Source organism: Bradysia coprophila (assembly GCF_014529535.1).
Source record: "Bradysia coprophila strain Holo2 chromosome IV unlocalized genomic scaffold, BU_Bcop_v1 contig_84, whole genome shotgun sequence".
Taxonomy (NCBI): Eukaryota; Metazoa; Arthropoda; class Insecta; order Diptera; family Sciaridae; genus Bradysia; species Bradysia coprophila.
Window position 1 is genome coordinate 4,618,994 of NW_023503376.1, and position 23,110 is coordinate 4,642,103.

Below are 23,110 nucleotides of genomic sequence, written 5' to 3' on the forward strand. Positions count from 1 at the left end.
TGCGGGCATGATCATGTGTTTGCTGATCCTCATTGCTCCTCAAGGTGAATGTAATTAACAACAGAAAAATTCGAGTGCAAGTGGTTTTATATAACTTGACAGGATTTTATCATTTAAAGAAATTGCATGAATTCAGATCGTTCCTATTCTATGAGATTTTCATCGTGACTCGAGTACTTTCGTCAATCTGATGAGGTCAGTTCTAAGAAACCTCATCTAAACAATGTAACGACTTGTACGTTTTTGTCCGACATAAATTTCGGTAAGCTTGTCACTTAAGAAAAATCTTTAACTCTCATTGCTTTATATAACAGTGTAATATTCGACGATTCGTAAAATCTAACCTAATTTGTTAACCCACAGAAGGCAGGCATATTGACAGTTTTACTATCGGATCTATTACTTCATATGATTCAAAATGATTTTCAAATGTGGATTTCAAATCTTTTACTTCATCTTTTTGAACATGATTTTTGCTATTTATAAGACCTCAACCGGCATAGCTTTTCGTTTATTTCTGATGTCGTTATCGATAACAGATGATTCTGTCGCAGAGATGCAATATTTTTGTTCATTTCAGAGGTATGGATGGTTGAAATTAGAGTCGAACAGTTTGCGTAAGTTTGCATAAACTGCTATATTATCTTTTCGCACAAATTTAGGCTACAATTGAGCGTTGTGTTGGTTCGTCTTTAAAAAAATTGAAAAGACTTTTCAACGCAGCATCCACTTCTCTTAAGAGGCATCGGTGTTTTGCTGAAAAGAATTAGGGCGATTTTTAAATACTGGATTTTAGTTTACTTTTGATGATATCTTTCCATCAGAATCCTTTTTGAGAATTGTACTACCCCAATCCCGACCACGAATGCGGCTCTGAGAAACGTGAGCAGTTTATGAAAATTTCGCTAAACTGCTCACTTTTCTCGGAGCTGGTCAAACGACTCTAAGGCCAACACATTCGCGGTCGGAATTGCAGCCGTACATTTTTGAAAGAGGATTCTGATAGAAAGATATCATCAAAAATGAAATATGAGGCAGGCAAATGTTGGCTACAATATTAGCTAAGTGCCTGTGCCTCTTAACAGGCATCGATTCTTTGCTGAAGAGCATACATTTGGGCGTTTTTTGAATGCTGGATTTTAGTTTACTTTTGATGATATCTTTCCATCAGAATCCCTTTTCAAAAATGGACGACCGCGATAACAAGATTTGATTGTATCAGTTTGACCAGCTCTGAGTCAATGTGCAGTTTTTGAAAATTTCAGTAACGAGGCACGCAAATGCAGGATACAATTTTAGCTAAGCATCGAGCCTCTTAAGAGGAATGGCTAGTGGGTATTGGCCAATTAGCTGAAATTATAGCCCAAATCTGTGAGTTTTGTATTTTATTTTCGACGATAAGAAGAATTTTGCAGTTTAACGCAATTTTGAAAATGCCCTAACTTTTCTCACAGCTGTTCGACTGACACAACCACCTCTATTTAGGTGTTGCACCACATTTCGCTGAATCTATTACTTGATTTGATCCAAGCACGACAGAGTAACTTTACTCTGTCGTGGATAAAAGTAATTTCGACAGACTGAAATAAAATCTTTCTCTTCTTTTGGGAAGTATATAAGACTACGGTTGATAGAGCTCAGACTTTTTGTGGACAAGTTAAGACATTAATGAGCAATATCAACAGCTTTCATGCACTAGCTGCCTAAGTGAAAGAACAAATCGAAAATTAATCACAAAATTACGAAATATGAAAAACCAAAACAAAATTAGCGCAATTCTACACGGTGCTTTGTACGATCACCGACTTTGTGAGTATACTTTGCACGTACATATAGAACATACCATGCGCAGAATCGAAACCAAGACGAAGGATATGGTACAGTGATAGAATGGAAACGATAGTTTAGTGTTGTAAAATCATGTGACTGTTTCTGTTCACCAGATTCGTTACATTCAGACTGAACAGCTAAGTTTGATTAAGCAATTCAGTGTTGAGTGCACGGTGTCGTATCTGTGGTTGAATTTGTTCAAAGCGAAAAGCGAGTAGTGAAAAACGAACTCCATGAAAACGGTTTTTCTCATTCAAAAACGTTTATTCGGTTGGTGGAAAAGTGAAATTTGATATATTTAATGCGACCAACATAACTGAGTTGGTTAGAACGAGATTTCTTGTTGATTAAAGGAACATAATTGGAGTAAAAAATAAAATTAAAATTTCTTTTAAAAAATAAATTTTCTTCGCGGTGACTAACTGGTCGAAACGGACTTAACGTAAAAACGCCAGATCATTCAATTTTTGTTGTATGATTTTCGAAAAACAAAATTATTCAGGTGATTTAGCGTACACAACGATGGATATAAACTTCTTCAATAATAATTTCTTTTCTGTATAAGCAACCGATTTGTGTGTTTCGCTGGACCAGTGCCAGAAAGTGTATGTTACACAGAAAAGAATTAATTGTACAGCATGGGACAATCGTGTTCAATGTGAGAACGAATTTTCACTTGTTTCGTTTCCAAATAAAATCGATTAACTGATCAATGCAACACGAAACTGTTCGAAAATAAACAATCGAACGAAGGAAATAATAAAAAAAAAACGTTTTCCATTCAACGGAAATGAAATTTAAATTCGTGCGGAATTTGAACTCATTTTTCAGATGCCCCACTCGACGAATGAGAAGCTAAAAATTTTCAATTGGTAACTGAAATCAATGAAAAAATATAATAATTGTGAAGTGAATCAGAAGATTGAATTGTACACCGAGCTACAGCCGATGTGTGTATACTCGTAGAGTTAAGCGCTAAGTTGAAAATAAAACTGTAAAGTGAAAAAGGATCCGTAAAATTGGAGAGAGAAACTATAAACAAAACATATTTCGACATCAGAAAAGTTGAATTTAATTGATGAAAATCCGAATCAAAACGCAATATGCATTTTTCATCATTTGAATGTTCTCTATTTATAAAACCACCGAACCGATATAATATAACCGAAATTTTCTTTGAACTTGGTGTAGATACTCGTGATACAAATTTAATTTTATGGCTGCTATAAATAACCGTCTTTTTCAATACAGAACATTTTTTTTACACACATGCTCGAAACGAAACGAATTTACCGCGATATAATGTACCTACATGTGAAATAGAATATTTTGTGAACGAAAATATTTTGGTTTAACTCGTTCTTCTGTACACCACTATCCCTCTCTCTCTCTCTCTCTCTGTGGTGCGTACACACATGAAAAACTTTTTGTTTTTTTGTTAAATATCATCATCGGTTTTCATATTGGACCTGAAACAACAAATAAAAATATTTCCATCGAATTGAGAGTGAAATGTTTTCCTTCGTGCAATAATAACAATCGCAAAGTGTTTTCGAAATAAATCGTAAAGAAACAAAGTTCCTAGTTCGTATGATAAGTGACAAGAATCAAATTATCAACACGATTTTTTGGTTGGCAGTGACTTCTCAATTATCCGCTTAAAACAAATACACGCCAGACCATGGCCACAACTACAACACCCCTTATTGTAAAAGTTAAGAAGGAAATGCCATCGGATGAAATAAAGGTAAGATCCTGACACGGTAGTCTCTTAACAAATTTAAGTTCAATAATGCAGATTACTTGATGCGACAAACCTATATGTTTTCGTAAACTTACATCTAGTCTAGTCATATGTTATCGACAATGACGACAAAAGCAAGTGATCTGCACTGACTATGTTCTCTTATATATCAAAAAGTTTAGAATAACTAGTGAAGTAGTAGATTTTAAATCAAACACAAAACGATACTTCAAACAGAAAAAGTTACAGATTTAATTATGGCTCGGAACGGGTCGGGTTCGGTCAGACCGGAACCCGAACCTGATCTTGACCCGAACCGGAACTAAGACTTCGGGTTCAACCCGAACTTGACCCGAACCTAAATTTTCGATTTCGGGTTCCAACCGAACCCGACCCGAACCCGAAGTTATTCAACCCGTACTTGACCCGAACCCGAATTTCCATTTCGGGTTTGACCCGAACCTGACCTGAACCCGAGATCTTCAAATAAATCAGGTCCGGTTCGGGTTAACCCGAAATTTTTGGCATTTTTTAGTGTAAAATTTTCGGGTCACCCGAACCGGACCTGATCTATTTGAAAATTTCGGGTTCAGATCAGGTTCGGGTCAAACCCGAAATGGAAATTCGGGTTCGGGTTAAGTACGGGTTGAATAACTTCGGGTTCGGGTCGGGTTCGGTTTGAACCCGAAATCGAAAATTCTGGTTCGGGTCAAGTTCGGGTTGAACCCGAAGTCTTAGTTCCGGTTCGGGTCTAAGACCGGTTCGGGTCATAACCTGAACTGATCAGGTCAACCCGAACCCGTTCCGAGCCTCAGATTTAATATCGTTAGTATGGAGTTGCTATTATTAACGTCTCTTAACTTAAATATCTCGTTTCAACGTTGTGATGACATGTTTAATATGTCACTCAGTTTGATTCAGATTCAGATTCTTCATTGCAAGCTGAGAGGTAATTTGAGCTCGGAAAGGCTACTTACAAGAACTACGAAGCGAATTATGCTCAACTTTTACCATTCACTTAGCAATGAACATCTTCTTCTAATTTATAATGAATTCATTGACTTTTTTCAATAAATCAATTTATTTTTATTCCTTCATTTGTTACAAGTGTGGAATGCAAGTATATTGACTACACCCTTCATTGAAGGGCTTTCAATATGTTCCTACCACAATTCAGTTTGATAGAAGAATTACCTCAGAAGTTAGCCATTACTCAAATTTCACAGACATAACAAACTCATTCAAATATTCAGAGGTCCTACATCTGGATTTAACGATTGAAAAACTTTCAGAAGAATAAGCTCGTTAATTGTACCGGCACAGACATACCAATTACGAAGTCAGTTACTTCTTTTGAATGAATTTCAACACATTCATTGGCATCTTGCAGCATTTTCGTTCCTATAAATTAAGATTGGCTCACCTAGTTTGTGTATATTACGTAGGAAGCACGGGGTTTCAGGGGGTTTCGAACATTTAGTTTTTTCATGTTGCAGATATTGCAGTGTCAAATTCTGTCCAAGATGTGACATATTTGCAAGGTATTGGCCTTTTTCACAAAGTATAATCAGCGTAACCTTCGTAAAAAGAATCTTGAATCTGACAAGAGCACGTGTGCCAACGTGTAAAAAACAAATGTTCAAAACCCCCTGCTGAACCGTGGCGATCCTCTTGTCAAACGGACAGTACATAAACAAATTCCATCATTTATTGCAAGCTTTACTCGAACCTGTCATTAACAGATAATGATGTTATGCATTTTTCAGCATCGATACACGACTTTTTCCTTATTGTAGCTTTTGTTTTGTTTAAGGCATAGAATCAACTATGACCATATGATGGAAATTGGTTGGTCCAAGCTGAAACCGAGAACCCATTTTCCATCATTTCTCTCATGGACATGTAGTTTATTCAAAAGTAGTATAGATGAAGTACACCTTTCAATCTGTTGGGCAAATGAATCAAAAGAGTCGTCGAACTAAGTTATATATTTTTGGCCAAGACATTCTTTAAATCGGTTTTATACTATGAAGCCATGATGGCTAATTTTTCGGTTAAATGATCTACATTTTTGCACAGTTGGCCAAAAATGAGCCATCACGGATTCATGGCAAACAATCGATTTGAAGAATGTCTTGGCCAAACAAAGTTCCTCGATTCTTAAAAAAAAAATAATCTTTTGCTTCCTCCATGCCCAGTTCATCTATAAAACGTCCATATATTACTTCATCAACAATAACAAAAAACATGTCTAACAACTCCGTAATATATCCTCCTATAACTATACCTCCATCTATTTATGTGTATTAAATTTTCGGGATCATATTTCGGTTGATGTACTGAAATAGAATATTTCTCTCAATACTCATGCCTTCAGTGACGTCACCATAAATATTTAAGTTAGAAAATTTTTTGTGTTAAAATTTTTTTTCGAAAAGCTGAAAAAGTGATTTCCAACACCAGCACTAATGTTGAGTTTAATGATCTTGTTTCAGCGATTTTATATTATGTAGGATTTGTTTTTCGTAATTTAAGTATTTTTATATCTAATTAATATGTGGACTCACAGTGAGTAGGATATGGTTGAATTCATTTCACTTTTGTATCCGGCAGTATTCGTCGAGATATTTGGTTTGTTGAAATGCCTTTTTCAATATTCTTTCAACATCGATTCTTTCTTCAAATGAATTTAAAATCAACAATGGCGATTTATGCAACAAGCCGAGAAATGAGGGTGACCACATAAGTGCCCAAATTTTTATAATCACTGATAAATTGAGTAATGCACCGACTTGTCAAATGAGCCACACAAATTATTTCAAGGAGTTTCAGTCAATTTAAAATTTGCCATAAAAAGTATTCTTGAGATCAACAAAAACATGTTGACGCCGTAAGTGCCAGTCAAAATTCAAAATGGAAAGTGCGTATTACTTTCTAACGCAGCGTCAATTTCATACAAGGAAGCGTTGAAAGTTACTTTTCGGTTCACTTTTTCATTAAATCGTTCACTAGAAATTCAAATTTTAGGCACACTTACGGCGTGAATTGCGTATGAAAATGGTATTTATGCCACCGAGTGATATTCTTATATTAAGGAGGACCAAAAACGTCATATTCTCTCACCAGATATAGAGAGCCAAAACGAAAATCGTTTTTCTCACTTTTCGTCTAAGTTGTGTCAACTTTTGCTTGTAATGCGCTGCGCTCCGCTTCATCCTCGAACGTCTTCACCACCTGAGTCAAAAATACACCATTTTGGTCCTAGTGACATAATATACTATTTTAGGCACATCACTGTGGGCCGAGTGTGCCTAATGAATGCCTAAAAAAGCATTTATCCCCGAGCTGCATACAACGTTTTCCTAAAAAAAACCTTTCCTTTTCAATGAAAGAGTCATTAAAGCAAAACGCCGGGAAATTATTTATTTTCGTCGAAAATTCTGGCAGTTCGGTTGAAGGACTATTCAGAAACGGCTACATATATTATCGAGTGCAACTACAAGTTTATTGTAGTTAATGTGGTCTTATATAGTAAAAGACTTGCTTATATCGCGATACACGTGCAGGTTCTGAAAACTTTCAGTTTGACCACAGCACTGCTACTAGCATGAACACTGAAGTGACAAATGTCAAATTTGGAGGCTTTAGTGATACGAGCTTAGGATTGTTTGTATTGTATGTTTTAACTCATACAACGAAAACAAGCCTACTGTGATTTCATCAGCCTCCGAAATATTTTCTATGTTCGTGCTAGTAGTAGTGCTGTGGTTTGACTTTTGTATTTGTTCAGAGACGTGAGACAAATTCGTAGTCTAAAATCAATCGATTATTCAAGTGGAATCCAATTAGAGTGAACTCTCCTAAAATCGATTTTTCATCAGATGTCAAAGAACCGAAGAACTTAGTGACATATTTTTGGCTGAGAAAATCTTCAAATCTATTTTTTACCATGAACCTATGATGGCGCTTTTTTGTGAAAAAGTGCAGAAGACAACACGATTTACATTTATGTATATTTGCACAAAGGTCAGATCGTGGCTTCATGGTAGAAAAATTATTATTATTAGAAAATGTCTCGGCCAAAAGTGTGTCCACTAATTCCAACATCACTTAAAACTAATTCTCAATCTCCAATTTTCTGGATTAGTAACAGGTTTCACCCTCTTGTGGGAACTTTGATCATTACAATCCCGATCAAAGCCGTGTGAATCCTAAAAGCTTAGTGTGACCAATCCGTCAGGAAAATCAAAAATTTGTATTAATTTTTTTGATTCATTCGATTCGTTGACTTATTTTAAGACAAAAGTTGTTCAACGATATATGGAAAAAACGCATTTTTAGGTGGCTAAAAGTGAAATCAAAACTCACAACATTTTCTGTTTTAAAAAACGCCGAAACACTGTGTCAACAAAATGTATCGACTTTTTCTTAGTACGGCTATGTTATCGCTTTATATTCATGACATTTCAATTTGTATTTGTAAACGTGTATTGGTGTTAACAACTTACTGCCTGCTGACAGTCTGCTGACAGTCTCCTAGACAGCATTAACAAAAATGTCGATTCGTTTGGTTCGAGAGTGAGAAATAATTTAGAAATGAATTTATAAAAAAATTCGTTCGTTTTAAATTGTTTCTAATGATGCGAATATTTTTTATTTTGGTTGTAGAACCAAAATAAATTATTTAAAAAAAATCATTTTCCCGACGGATTTGAAAACTATTTTGTTGGGGTACTTAATGAATGGGTAACGGACCGATTCACTCGGAAAATGTTTCTTTCTTTCTGTAGAAATACACTCTCAAATGGAGCTTGGTTCTATGTTTAATTTGATTGTGTATTGAATATTTATAGTTTGTAATAAACATTGGCTGGGTATACTGGAATTCTAAATCGTTACTTGAATGAAAAGTATCAATTTCAACAGATTTTTATCGTGCGTGTAACTTAATAATTATAGGTAGGTATAATATTGACGCGCTTGAATTGAACACATAAGGAATTAATATAATTTTAAAAAAAATTCAATGTGTCGTTGAGTGTGTGAATGTATTATATCGTTCACACATAGTGCGCCACATATACCCCGCTAACTTACTAAATTTATTTGCATATCCTTCTTTTGATCTTGCATTTCGAGAATGTATAATAAACTTGATGGAAAAACTGCACAAGTGTAAAGTGATCCCTCTTCAGGTTTATTAAAATATATATCCCGAATATCAGTTCCATTTGTGCTGCATATCAAAAAAGAAAAAAAGAAAACAATTTCAATACACAAACGCAATGATATGAATGAACGTTTGATGTGTCGTGTAATGCTTGTTTGTAATGCAATATGCATTTTATTATTTTTGTATATAAAATTTTATTTGTAACTCAATATATCAATGATTATTAAAATATGTGAAATTATGTACCCTTGATGTATTTTGACACCGTTGTGTTGTAAAAAGAGTAGTAAGGGCTTGTATCCGTACGGTACAATTACATAAAATACCATTCCCGTCTATATAGCGACGATGAAAATGTGAGAAATCAAATGAAAACGAATGGTAGACCTATTTAATGAACGACTTAAAAAAAAGAAAAATTCCGAATGAAAAACATTCTAGCATATAATCGGCCGATTTATAGCGTAAATCGATAAATTATCATCGGTAATTTAATACACATCGAGTGTTATTTCGCAATTATATTAACCACATACACCAAACAATCAAAATGTACGTCGAAAATAGTCTTCATTAATAGGAGATTACGGAAGAAGGCTTAGAGTAATCATACCATAGATATAATGGAAAGGGCAGCGCCGGGTTTTTTTACGTTACGATTTAGCAACGGACTAAACGCAACAATGAAAGTAAATGGATAGGTATGGCCAAACGTTCAAATTTGTTCTAGCCGGAGCACATACGGATTTGCATGGCGCCACCTCAAACGAACTCATTTCTAGTGCAAATTTCCACTAGAAATGAGTTCGTTTCAGGTGGCGCCATGCAAATCCGTATGTGCTCCGACTAGTATGGACTGGCCATACCTACTTATCTACTTTCATTGAAACGCAACAGTAGAACTCACCCACAGCGCGAAGCTATTAGACTAAAAACATTGAAAGGATTTTTGAAAAGACTTGAAAAGAACAAAATAACAGAGCTGAAATGCCTACAAAGAGGTACTGAAAGGAGCTAAATTGCCTGTAAATTTAAGAAGCTGAAATGCCTATAAATTTAAGCAACTTAAGCTGAAATGCCTACGAATAAACTCTTAAGAATTCACAGCTTACAAATAAAAAGTGAAACAGGTAAACAAGAATTCACAGGTAAAATGTCTACAAATTCAAAGGCAGAATGGGTTGTGATGAAAGTTACAGATTTAGCCGTACAAATCGACTCCAGCGCCAACTTTGTAATTTTCTTTCTCGAATTTCACACGTAATTTCTACTCAAAGGGGAATAATTTGGTAATTTTACTTAAAAAATACAAACTCTTCTACCGAGTCAAAACATAAACAACCAGAATACATGTCTTATTTACGAGCGTCATATACCTTGATCGCAATTCTTCTTCTTCTTAAAATGGCGGAAATCACAACCCATTCCTACAAATTCAAAGGAAAAACGCCCCCGAATACAAAGAGACAACAGTCACAATTCTTACAAATCCAAAAACCAACAGAGCAAGAAAGCTCTTCCCTTACCCTCACGGATCACGTAAAGTGAAAACAATGAAGCAAAGACGCTGTTTCGACCTCGGGATTCAGTGGCAGTCTGAGGCTAGTGTGATCCAGCCATCATCAGTTGTTTCCACTGAACCCTTCCCAAGGCAGCAGTAAATTTTCGATTGAACGAACATTGAAAATTTACAATGAAAATATGCCATCTACTGATGGAACGTTCGGGCATAAACGGAAAACTGCTGTGAAGGGAACCCCGAAACGTAGCAAGAAAACAGTGAAAATGCAGTCAACATTCAAGCAAACAAACAAAAAGTCAAACAAAATGGAAACCTTCACGATGCACTCACGATTGAAAACCATCCCGTTTCCAAAGATCCAACTCGCTCGTACACACTTCTAAACCTTTACTCTAAGGAAGAAGGTAAGAACGTTAGGTAAAAACTCATTTCCAGGAGGCTTAATAAGTAAATATATGCGTCGAAAACCGTACTTTTCATGTTTCAAGTACTACTTTCGTCGCCCTCAGCATGTAAAATCCAATACATAACTCGGGATAAAAATGAAAAGTCTCGTTTTAGTGTGTTTATTCGAGCCGAGAGTCGCTCGAGTTGGAGTTTCCTATTTTTTACAGAGGTAAACACAAAGGTTTTTATAAGGTGTGATTGCCGGTTTTCTTCTCGAAACAAATCAAGCATCAATTTGTTACGAAATTTTTCAAAGCAATGCCAAAAGTTCGGAAAACTTTCTCATCTGTCAAAACAAACGGGGATAAAATAGACATTTCCTTCCCCGAACTGTTATCAGACAAATTTCAACGTCATTTTCTCGTGGCATTTTCATCGCACATATGAAAAATAACTTACACAATTGCATGCGACTCGGCCCACAACCATAACACTTGGAATTACAAAATTAAACGTTCCAAACAAGGATGTTATCGACTATTATTTGACAGCAACAGGTATCTGATTCTTTTCTCCAAAAACAGTGGTGGCTCATTTGACTCGTCTTAATACTCAATGCTGAAAATACACACACATTGTTTTCCGGTCTCCATTGCAGATGAGCATAATTCTTCATCAACGTGGTACTTCAAAACTCTTAAGGGAAGGTACAGTGTAACAGACCGGATAATACTAAGCTAAGCAAAATGTCAGCCTTGCTTACTGCAACTGTCAACAATATTCTAAACAATTTTGCTATTTTTTTTTTATTGAAGCTTCGCTGTCGTCATATTAGCATCTCCCTGAGAAGCTGTGATAAAACCATACCTGAGTCTTATCGGATAAAAACATTTTCCTCTCTTTCAAGTTAGACAGCTGATAATTGTCCGAACTATCGAGAAATAGCCTGAAAATTTCTCACCTTCAAATATTTCCTAATTTTCACTTTCTGAATTTATCTGGAATCAGCGCAGAAGTGCGAGCGCTACTCTCGCGCAAGTTACGGATCTATCAATGCCTAGTATCTCTTGGTGCCTCTGTCAGGTTTCGCAGGGAATAATTAATCTAAAGTGTACCGCAGGGCCAGATTGGTGAAATCGGGGAAGCTAGATTGGGTCCCTTGGATCAGACATGAGTCGGTTATCCGAAAAACCGAAAATTTCGGATCGGTTTTGACCGAACCGAATATTTCGGTTCGGTTATGACTGAACCGAAACTTAAAATAAAGCTTAACTCGTCGAAATTAGTTAGTTTCGTCATGAACTAACCGAATTTAAGATAATAAAGTCATTCAATGGGTGGGTGTGCTCTACAAAAAAAACTCAGATGTAATTGACTCAATCTTTATTTTAATACCAACTCTATGCAATGACTCAATAAACTTATTTTCGGTTAGTTTGTGACAAAATTAATCGACGAATTAAGCTTTATTTTAACTCGTTTAGTGTCAAAACCGAAGTTTTCGGTTCGGTCAAAACCGAACCGGAAGTTTCGGTTCGGTCATAACCGAACCGAAATATTCGGTTCGGTCAAAACCGATCCGAAATTTTCGGTTTTTCGGATAACCGACTCATGTCTGCCTTGGATTTATCTATTGAAATACGTCTAAAATTTTGTGTCCATAGACTCAATGCTTCCCGATGCGCTGTCAGGAAGGGAACTTTTACTACGTCATCGTGAACAAACGCAATATATAAAATTGGAACCAAAATGGAATTTCCCTTGCTCTTCCCTTGCTTCCATAATAGTTCGTGTTCCTAAATCATTTTAATGAACCTACAAAATAGCTCGATATTCTGTAGCATTTTTAACTAAATAATTCTGTTCTTTGTATTGGTTATATAAAATTCAAATTGAAATTTTCTTACTGGCGAAAATGTGTTTTTAATAACAAAGAAACTTGATACGTCGCATCGCGACTGGTCGCATGATATTTATTATTTGAGATCTAAAAAAGAATACTTTGTTTTCATTTTATGCTGTGCGCGACCTACGAGCTACGTACAGTGTACATACACGTATAATGTTTTCACATTGTATTATAATATGGATGAAGCGCCCCATCATTTTTATCTTCCTATAAAACAGCTTAGTCAATCCCAAAATACGGCGGTGTCGAATGTCCGTTGAGCTCATGGTACATAAAATAGACATTCTGTGCATATGAAAGATTGTATTACAAGACTAATAATACCGGAATGCTAAATATGATTTTTTTTTTCTTTTTCATTCTGCCGGTTCGTTCACTCATTCGTCTCGTGTGTACTAATGATGTTTAATGTAGTAAATTTTGTATGTTTTTCGCGTATTTTGTTACTCGGTATAAATTTACATTTCGTAAAATGTCTTAATTTCGGTGAATTTAAATAGTCAAATAGTTTGATTCGGTTGAATCGGTGGAGTTTCAATTGTCTACGATTTCTTTAACCTTCACCTTTGACCTTTTTTAAACGTTTTCATATTTTCTCCAAAAATTCACGAGAAATATCTAAAATTTGCGAAACATCTCTATTCGACTGAAGATAGGGAAGTGTTATTTTAGATAAACCTTTATCTTTATCCGAAAGACATAGACGAGAGCGATTCAGTGAAATCTAGTTCCCTGTCTGTAATTCAACTGATGGTTGATCATAGTGTACACATACAGATCGTTTATAATAATCATTGAGTTCGGACATTTGTTTAATAAATTCCTTTTGTATTAAGCCAAGTCCTGTCATTTACTGCCCTACAAATCTGAGACACCAACAGGTTATGGGCCCAGTAGGACGCAAAATCGAGATAGTGAGGAGCAATTGTAAAATTTATGTTTCTAAAAGAAGTATAAATGAAGGAAGTTGAACATAGAATTAAAAAAAAAAATGAATTCAAAATTATGTGGGAAATGTCAACGCTTCGAATATGGAATGAAGAATCGGGTATAACGTAATCGAAATAGGAGCATAGGAAATACTGGAAGCGGAAACTTGTTTATTGTGGAATAATGAATTGACTATGGAATTGAAGTAGTCATGGCTGATAGAATTGATCATGGATTGAACGAGTCGTCATGATATGTGGACTGACGATGGAACATGAAACTTACAATCTGGAATATGATCATGGCTGAACCGAATTGATCGTGGAAACCGAAGCGATCATGGCAGATACAAGTGAATGCGGAATGGTGGGTTGAACTGACAGTATACCGGTATCAGTGGTGTTGGGAGCGGCTTACACCGTAGTCCAGCTGATATTCGTGGAGTTGAGAGTTTAAGAAGAGGACAAAAGAGAAGGGAGTTTTGAGAGAACACGAAACAGGAAGTCGGGTGCATCGATTATCAGAATGAATTTGGTGCGGACAATAGCAATGGACACGGACAAGATCATGACATATGAATGGAATACGCATTTGAGAAACCGATTTGGAGGTGGAAGAATATGTACGAACTTGAGAATTCAGTTTGAAGGCGACCATTCATGGGATCAGAATTGAGCATGAATGGAAAAAAAATTGGATTTGCTGTTAAGGAAGTGTGAATCAATTGAATTAAGGGGGTGTGTTAGATTCAGTGAAATCTAGTTCCCTGTCTGTAATTCAACTGATGGTTGATCAAAGTGTACACATACAGATCGTTTATAATAATCATTCAGTTCGGACATTTGTTTAATAAATTCCTTTTGTATTAAGCCAAGTCTTGTCATTTACTGCCCTACAAATCTGAGACACCAACATGAAGCGTTGTGAAAATGACGTTTTGTTGTAATTCTGAGAAGTGTCATTTTAGGTGAGAAAATAAATATTTTCTCCCCTAAAATGGCGGGTTTTAGCCATGTTGGGACAGAAAATGATCATTTCATCACCTAAAATGGCTGAATACCAAAACATGCTTTTTATTTTATTTTCTTCAAAGTAGACAAAAATGCGGATTTTCGTAAAACGCAATCATGAAAAACGTTGAGTTTAACCTTGAGCGAATTGGTGGAATTTCCTATTTTCTCCCCTTGGTTAACATACAACTGTTTCACAACGCAGACAAGAAAATAGTCATTTTTTCCCCTCTGCTGAAACTTCGAAAGCCTTTGTTGTGGAAAACGTTGTATTTAACTCGGGTAAAAAGTTGGAAATTGCATTTCTCGGGTGAATTTCTCGCTACACAGAGAGCGTCAATAAAACGCCGTCACCGAAAAGGTGTTTAGTTTTAAGGAAAAGTGTCGTTCCTCCAGCATCCAGTCTCTTTTCGTTCAAAGAAAGTAGAAATTAATTAGCCAGATAATTTTCTGGACGTCCAATAAATTGTTAACGTTGAGCTCTCGTATAGCAGACGTCCCATGTAATTTTTGTTATTCAAAACTGGGAACAAGATACTCAGACCATTAACCGCTTACAAATAGAAATGAAATCCGACTATGCATATAAACAACCCAGCGACTAATATTTGTTAAAATAATGAGTTACTGAAAACTGATCCATGAAATGGAATACGACATGCTAACGTGAGACATTTGCAGAGAGCTGGGACATACATATATATCAAAATGCAAAATGCATAAACAAGCCGTATATACAATAAATTGAAATTGAAATTTTTTTTATGCGTTCGGTTTTCAGTCGCTTTTCGTGAATGACACTGAAAACACGCACACCAAATTAAAGTGTAAGTGTAAGTTGTGGAAACACGCTTTTATTTTCGACAATGAGTTCATTTCTTGATGGTGACGAAAAAGTGTCCCAAGTTTGATAGAATTTGAAAATAAGTTTTTTGTTTGAATTTCTACGAAGAAACATGTCACAGAATGTTGTGTATGGTATAAAACAAAACGAATAAATTCGTGGATCGAAGCACATCTGTTGCACATAAAATTTTAAAAACGAATTACTTAAGTGCAACAAAGATTCTAACAGAATTCACAGGAATTCCGGAATTATGTGTTTCAATCCAAGGTTCTGAAAAAGCCTTGTTTGAAACCGCGTTTTAGGGCAACCGCTTACGAATTAATAAAATTTATTGATGCTAGATGGCCTCAAAGAAAAACATGGATATAACCAAAATGATAAAGGGTAAGAGTGCTGTGGTCAGAGCAATGAGACATTTTGTTCAGAATTGAGAGTGGTACAGTGTAGAGAAGGTTATTCGGATTCTATACGCAAAAATAGTAATTTACGCTATCCAGTGATAAATAATGCTGCTTTAATCAGTAGATGCACAGATAAAAATCAGGAATTAAAATTTTAATCCCGAGAGGAACTGCTTCCAGTAAGTAATTTTTCTTGAGTTTTATTGTAATTACTCTGCTGGGATTTATGAAATTCAAATCTTCTGTGGATTATCATTTTAATCCACAGAGGATTTGAATTTCATTAATCCCAGCAGGGTAATTACAATAGTTTCCATTCCACTCAACGAAAAGTACTCCGGGAGAGAGCCGTGACCCGGGAGAGAGCCGTGACCCGGGAGAGAGCCGTGACCCGTGAGAGAGCATCCTGTCAAATAAACAAAGCATAAATTGAATTTTTTTTTTCTCTCACGTGGAGTACTTTTTTGGTAAGAGTAAAATAAGCGTAAGACAACGCACTCCAATAACAGGCACAAGAACAGATTTTATCTCCTGCAATGTCATAATATTCACAATTTGAGTGTCACTTTTAGAATCAAAAAGGGCTAGATTTAAACACTTCATTCACAGAACGTACGTTTATTAACTGAAAATTTCGATAAATGGTCATTTGCGCACGGCTAACTTCGATAATTTCACATTTATTCACGGAAAACTTCGATAATTTCTCATTTATTCACTGAAAATTGACAAATTCTTGACAAATTCTAGTAGATGTGTGTTTTATTTGTGGGGAATATGAATGAGTTACGGCGTCATGGTGTGTTTATGTTTCAGTTTGATTATGACATTACAGGAGATAAAACCTTGTTTCTAACACGGTAGTAAATGGGGGTTTTGCGCACACGCTCGCTTCGCTCGTATCGGCAATCTCACATCTAGCGCGCAAAACAATCCCATTTACTACCTTATTATGAAAATAGCTATTTTCAACGGTCATTTGGCCTCTTATTTTGTATGGAACGTCCGTAAAGCAGTGACCTTTACCGACATAAAAAAAAATTATGAGGATGATAATTCTGTTCTAGTGCCTGAAACATGACTTCACGTCTATCAAAGCTTTAAATTTTTAACGTTACCGGTTTCATCATTTGGATTGACGATCATTTCAATAGAAATTAAAACCACAACCAATTCTATTAAAAATATATTTGAAAGGATTTTTTTCTCAGAAGCAGACGACCTAACTTTTGGTTTATTCATCAACCGATTATTTAAAAAAAAGAAGTTGAAAAGGGTTGTTTTGCAGGATTAAAATGTAATCCCTCCAGGAACTAATGATTCGAATTTATATGAACGTTTGTATTGCCATCTGAGTGTGAAGATGTGCCGCGGGGCGAGTGTGACAACACATTGTGTGCCTAAAAAATCGGACATCACTGAGTTGCATAAAACGTTTTTCTCAATAATAACAACGAAAGTTTTACTTTTGGTCACCGAGTTGCATACGACGTTTTTCGCAAAAAAGAAAAAAAAAGTTTTATTTCTCGCCACTGAGTTGAGAGAAAATGTTGTGACGACAACTAAAACTTTCGTTGCCATTATTGAAAAGAAAAGAACGTTCTATGCAACTCGGTTACGAATTCTTTTGTAGGCACACAAGACATGTTGTCACACTCGGCCTGCGGCCTATATTGCCCATCTACACATCGCATACAATCGCTGACAATCTACACGACCAAAGGTCATCGCATATCTTAATCGTCTTTTTCGATATCCAATGATTTTAAGAAACTAGAAGTGTAATGTCATACCGGTAAAGTCGGCTATTGCGTTTGCAGATCAACTAACACAAAACATATAAGTGAATTTTCTATCACGAAAGGCAAACCCGTTTCTCGATCTCGATGCTACCGATGCTACACAATCTAAATGAGTTGATCATAGAGTTACACTCGCGGGATGACATGGTGACACTGTAATTTTTAAACATGTCCTGTGTTCTCATGTAACGTTTGGGTGCTGGTTGGCATCAGCGAACCCTCTCAAGTGTAACTCAATGAAATCTCCCCTAGGTGCTTATACAAAGTAATGCAGACCAAGATATGTTGCTGAGTAGAAAATAATTAAAAATTCGTTTGTTTTAGATAAAATCATGCAGATACTTTGGTTCTGTTGCTTACAAGACAGTCCCGATATTTTAACACAAGTTAGGAAAACAATATTTCAGAAGTCAGAAGAAAAACTTTTTTCTTTCTTCAAAAAAAAAATGAAATCTTTCAAATCAAATCGAATTCTTATTCTTTCAGAATCAACGTTTTTTTTCCCTTCTCTTCTCTCTAAATAACACTCAAAACATTAAGGGTTTGAATTACGAAAATATGCTCATGTTACGTAACAGATCTAGAATTTCTCGTACTATATCGTTATCCACCAGTGTATTTTGTATATAACACGCCATACATCCAAACATCTAAATTGGAATTGGATAGTCTGGAAGCATTATTACGGCTCTTGTTTATACCGCCGTTGTCGTAGACATCACCATCATCCATATAATATATCCCAAAAGATAATGTTGGAAGATGGAAGAAGATATAATCTAAAAGAGAGTCAGTGTTCTATTACATGAGTGAAAGCTGAGCCGGCGAATATACATGTATGAACCGATTTGAATCACCCTTTCAAAGGAAATCGGAGCAGATATAATTAAATTGCATTCTATTCCGCACTCCTACTGTTTCTAGTTTGTCTACAATGTACTTTGCATACATCCAGACACTTACATCACTTTATACGAACAGACTTTAGTTACTAATTGGAAGTTCGATAATAATAATTACGAACAAGGAAAAACGACAGGGATCATTCGGGAAGGTCATGGATAGGAAATTGTATATTTTACAGTATTTGTCATCCACTCAGTATCATGATAATGCATTTTATACGAAGAGCGAAATAAGAGAATTTCTAAAATTTCTGTTTCATAGGATTATGCTGAAACTGCTATGAATGAGCTGCTAGGATGGTATGGCTACAACAATGTCGATCGCAGTGAAATAACCAAATACTCTCGTGCAGCCGATGACATCATGGATATAAATAAACCGAAATCAACAACAGTATCAATAACATCACGTCCAACGAATTCATCCACACCCGACCGGTACAGTTCACATTCGCCAGAAAATTCGAAAAGTCCCATACTACGGAAAATCATCGACAAAAAAGGTTTGTAGTAGGTATCACATTTCGAAGAAACGAAAAATAAAAAAAAAACTTTTGCATTTTCGCTTCGAATATTTGAGAATTTTTTCTCGAAAATTACGCGCAAATATTTTCATATCTGGGTGAATAACATCAATGCATTCAGATGAATGTGAAGAATTAGATAGATACATTGGTAGAAATATATTGGCGCTTACGACGTTCATCTTCGATAATTTTCAAATTATTTTGTACAATCAACTACAGGCGCACCGACTTCCACGGTTAGCTGGGGTGAAGCCCTCTGAATGACATATTAAATTATTTTAAATTTTCTTTGTAAAACCTAATTTGGTTTCCTAAAATTAGCTTTTTGCCCCCGACGAACCAAATCTCTCTCGGCTATTTAAAAGGAGTCGAAATATTCAAGGTTCTGAAAGAGTGTAAGTAAGTGTCTTAACGAAGGCGGGTGAAACACAAATCTTGACAATTTAGACTTGTATATAGGGTGTAGCGTTTTGACGAAAGTATTTTGTTTTTTAAGGCCTGCGGGTAGGTTCGATGCAGAATGGTCCACTGAACACGAAAATACCAAAAAAAAATGTTGAAGTTCGAAGCTCCCATGCTGGCTGTGTGGAAAAATATATCTTAAGTGTATATGATAATTAATCGTAGAGACCGTGGCTTCAATAAAAAAAAAAATTTGAGTCACCGTTGAACAATTACAAAAAGTGCTCCCGACCATGACTTTTTCACAATTTTTTTGGATTTAAAGCTTTCCAAAATATATGACTGGAAAGGAATATAGTAGTGTCATATCTCATTTTAAAGGGAATTTCAAGAGCTTTCAAACGAATATAGACTCGACATAAAGATTCACCGGGTTGCAGATTCGATGACCTTCTAGTGTGTAGAAAATGGTACGAGAAAAACCATATTTTTTAATTTTTCACAGAATTTATACAAAAACGGTTCCAAATTGTTCTCAGTATTGCTGGCGTTAATAGAGCAGCGATCCTGGGACGAAATGGGCGATGTAAGGTGTAATTTAAAAAAACAAATTGTCGGTTTGATGATTTTTCGATTATCTTAAACATACGAGTTAAAGTTACCCCAAAAGTCGGTTATTTCTTCCCAGAATTGCTGAATTCTTAACGCCAGCAATACTAAGAACAATTTGGAACCGTTTTTGCATAAATTCTGTGACAAATTAAAAAAATATGGTTTTTCTCGTACCATTTTCTACACACTAGAAGGTCATCGAATCTGCAACCCGGTGAATCTTTATGTCGAGTCTATATTCGTTTGAAAGCTCTTGAAATTCCCTTTAAAATGAGATATGACACTACTATATTCCTTTCCAGTCATATATTTTGGAAAGCTTTAAATCCAAAAAAATTGTGAAAAAGTCATGGTCGGGAGCACTTTTTATAATTGTTCAACGGTGACTCAATTTTTTTTTTTTATTGAAGCCACGGTCTCTACGATTAATTATCATATACACTTAAGATAAATTTTTCCACACAGCCGGCAGAACTAATCTCACTATGGCTTTGAGACCAAAAAAGTCGGTTTTCAGAGGTGCGCATAGGAGCTTCGAACTTCAAATTTTTTTTTTGGTATTTTCGTGTTCAGCGGACCATTCTGCAACGAACCTACCCGCAGGCCTTAAAAAACAAAATACTTTCGTCAAAACGCTACACCCTAATTGTATATTGTTTGAAAAGTCAACTCGAAAACAAATTTATTTTTTTTGTAAGTTGAGATCGTCATATAAATTTTTCCAAAATTAGTTGGCACTACAGGAAAATTTTGATTCCACCGCCTTCGTGATCAACTCGAAAGTGTCTTGCTCTGTTCTTTCAGAACCTTGGAATTATTATTTGCTTATTTCTGTTGTTTGTTTGTAGGTATTTAAATTTCACACATTGTTTATTGAAGACGGGAGCCAAGTATAATTCGCTTGATAAAGTAGACATTCAAAAAGCAGAAGAGAGGAAGATGATCTTTGATTAAAAGACTTAATAATGAAGAAACAAAATTGATTTAACAAGAAAATTTAATAATTTTTTTCTACAAAGTCCGGTTTTCTTGTGAATCTTGTAGATCCGAGGCGAAACCGAGGTCAATAAACGTCCGAAAACATGTCGTATTATTGCCTGTTAATAAATACAAAATGAACTCTGGCGAGTCTCTCTACTTATATCGGAGATGTCCATTGCTGACAAAACTTTGTTTTTACGGTACCTGTTCCCCAAACAACCTTGAACTTGATAAAATCGTCTATTAAGCTCATAACACTGGGCACTTTCTGTTTTAATAAAATAGCTCCACTAATACGTTCAAACATTGATTATAGTTGACGTTGGAGGAAGTAGAGCATAGCAAGGAATTTCGTAAATGAATCTTTTTGGTATTAAAACTAGTCAAATACTAAGGCTCGGAACAGGTCAGGTTCAGGTCAGGTCAGGTCATGAGAAAAAATACCTGAGGGAATCAGGTCAGGTTCAGGTAATTTCCAAACCTGACCTGACCTGAACCTGACCTAATATGAAAAATACCTGATCTGACCTGATCTGACCTGAATTTGATAAAAGAAAAATTTGAATATTATGGGCGTTTTCAGCTTAGATCTGAGTCAGGAAGCATTGTTTTGAAGAGAATACCAAACGATCTGATTAGCCAATATATTGTTATTGTTTTCTTCGTGATTTATTGAAGAAATAAGTCGAACATTTTAAACGGTAGAAATCATAAATATAAAAAACAATAATTCAGTATTTTCGGAAGAGGAACAAAATTTTAGAGTGCTCACCCCTTTGCAAATTTCTAGTCTACATTTCTGCGCAAAAATATTCGTTTTTTGATAATTTCTCTGAACCAAAATCTTTTTTTGAAAAAGCACAACCATTAAAGCATGCAAGAATCAGTTACTTTTAAAGGAAAAATTGGTTTGTGGTTGATAACTTATCCCACTTGGCGAAACCTTTGCAAAATGTGTAAATTAGACATTTTTCAAAGGTTTCTCCAAGTGGGATAAGTTATTAACCAGAAACCAACTTTTTTTAAAGGTAACACATTTTTGCATGCTTTAATAGTTTTACTTTTTCAAAAAAAGATTTCGCTTCAGAGAAATCATCAAAAAACGAATATTTTTGCGCAGAAATGTAGGCTAGAAATTTGCCAAGGGGTGATCGCTCTTAAGGTTTGTACAACGATTTAACGCACATAACCGCGTGTTTAGTTTTGTGTGTGAGAGAGCATCTGGTGGGTGTAATAACGTCAACAGCTCCAAACAGTTCAACACAGGCCGATCCGGACTGAACCGCGAAAAAATCACGGGCTATACTCGGCAAACAAGGAAAAGTTCCAGAATAGGAATTCCAGTAGTCCAAAACATTAATGTCGTTGATCTTCAAGGATACTTTACATGACGCTTGTCAGGACAAAACAATAGTTCAACAAAACAATGAAATATTGAGGCAAATAATTTGACTGTAAAAATAAATCATTTAGGTGGGATGTATTGTAGTAATTGTGTAGACTTGCCTCTTAAAAGTACCCGAAATCAGCATCAGGCTCGTGTTTGAAATAGCCTTCATTGCTTGACTGTTTTTCAAATTTTTTTTTTTCGTTTTTAATTAATAAATACTTAGCAGAATAGAACTTTTATATAATTTTGACATAATTTATAAAATTATCAGAAATGAAAAAAAATTTAAAAAAAATTCAGGTCAGGTCAGGTTTTTTCAGGTCATGTCGAAACAGGTTAAAGATCACTTCAGGTCAGGTCAGGTCAGGTAATTAAATTTCAGGTCAGGTCAGGTTAACAGATAATTCAGGTCAGGTTTCAGGTTGACCTGACCTGTTCCGAGCCTTATCAAATACCGACTCAGGCACTGTTTTGTCATGTGGAACTTTCCCCATACGGCTACTCATCAGTCTATGGCACACAGCCTAACGACTTCCCATGTACACATGTTATTTAATTTCAATGAATTCCTTTCTCGTCTTTCTTACAATTGAATCACCAAAATTAAATCGTTGAATACTGCTGACTGATCGAATAGTTCGCCTTCAATAACATACGCGACACAAGTTAATTTCTTAACTAAATTATTTATTAATCAAATTCACTTGAGTTATACTAAACTAATTACAAGAGAAATTG

General features: G+C 35.5%; 1 protein-coding gene across 1 annotated transcript; it reads left to right on the top strand.

Annotated features, from left to right (window-relative positions):
• The first annotated feature begins 1,898 nt into the window (after nt 1-1,898).
• Nucleotides 1,899-22,263, top strand: LOC119073000 (sine oculis-binding protein homolog B). Its single transcript, XM_037178324.1, has 3 exons — nt 1,899-3,577; nt 18,723-18,963; nt 22,184-22,263. The coding sequence occupies exons 1-3, from the start codon at nt 3,512-3,514 to the stop codon at nt 22,261-22,263; spliced, it is 387 nt and encodes a 128-aa protein (XP_037034219.1). The 5' UTR covers nt 1,899-3,511.
• Nucleotides 22,264-23,110: the final 847 nt, after the last annotated feature.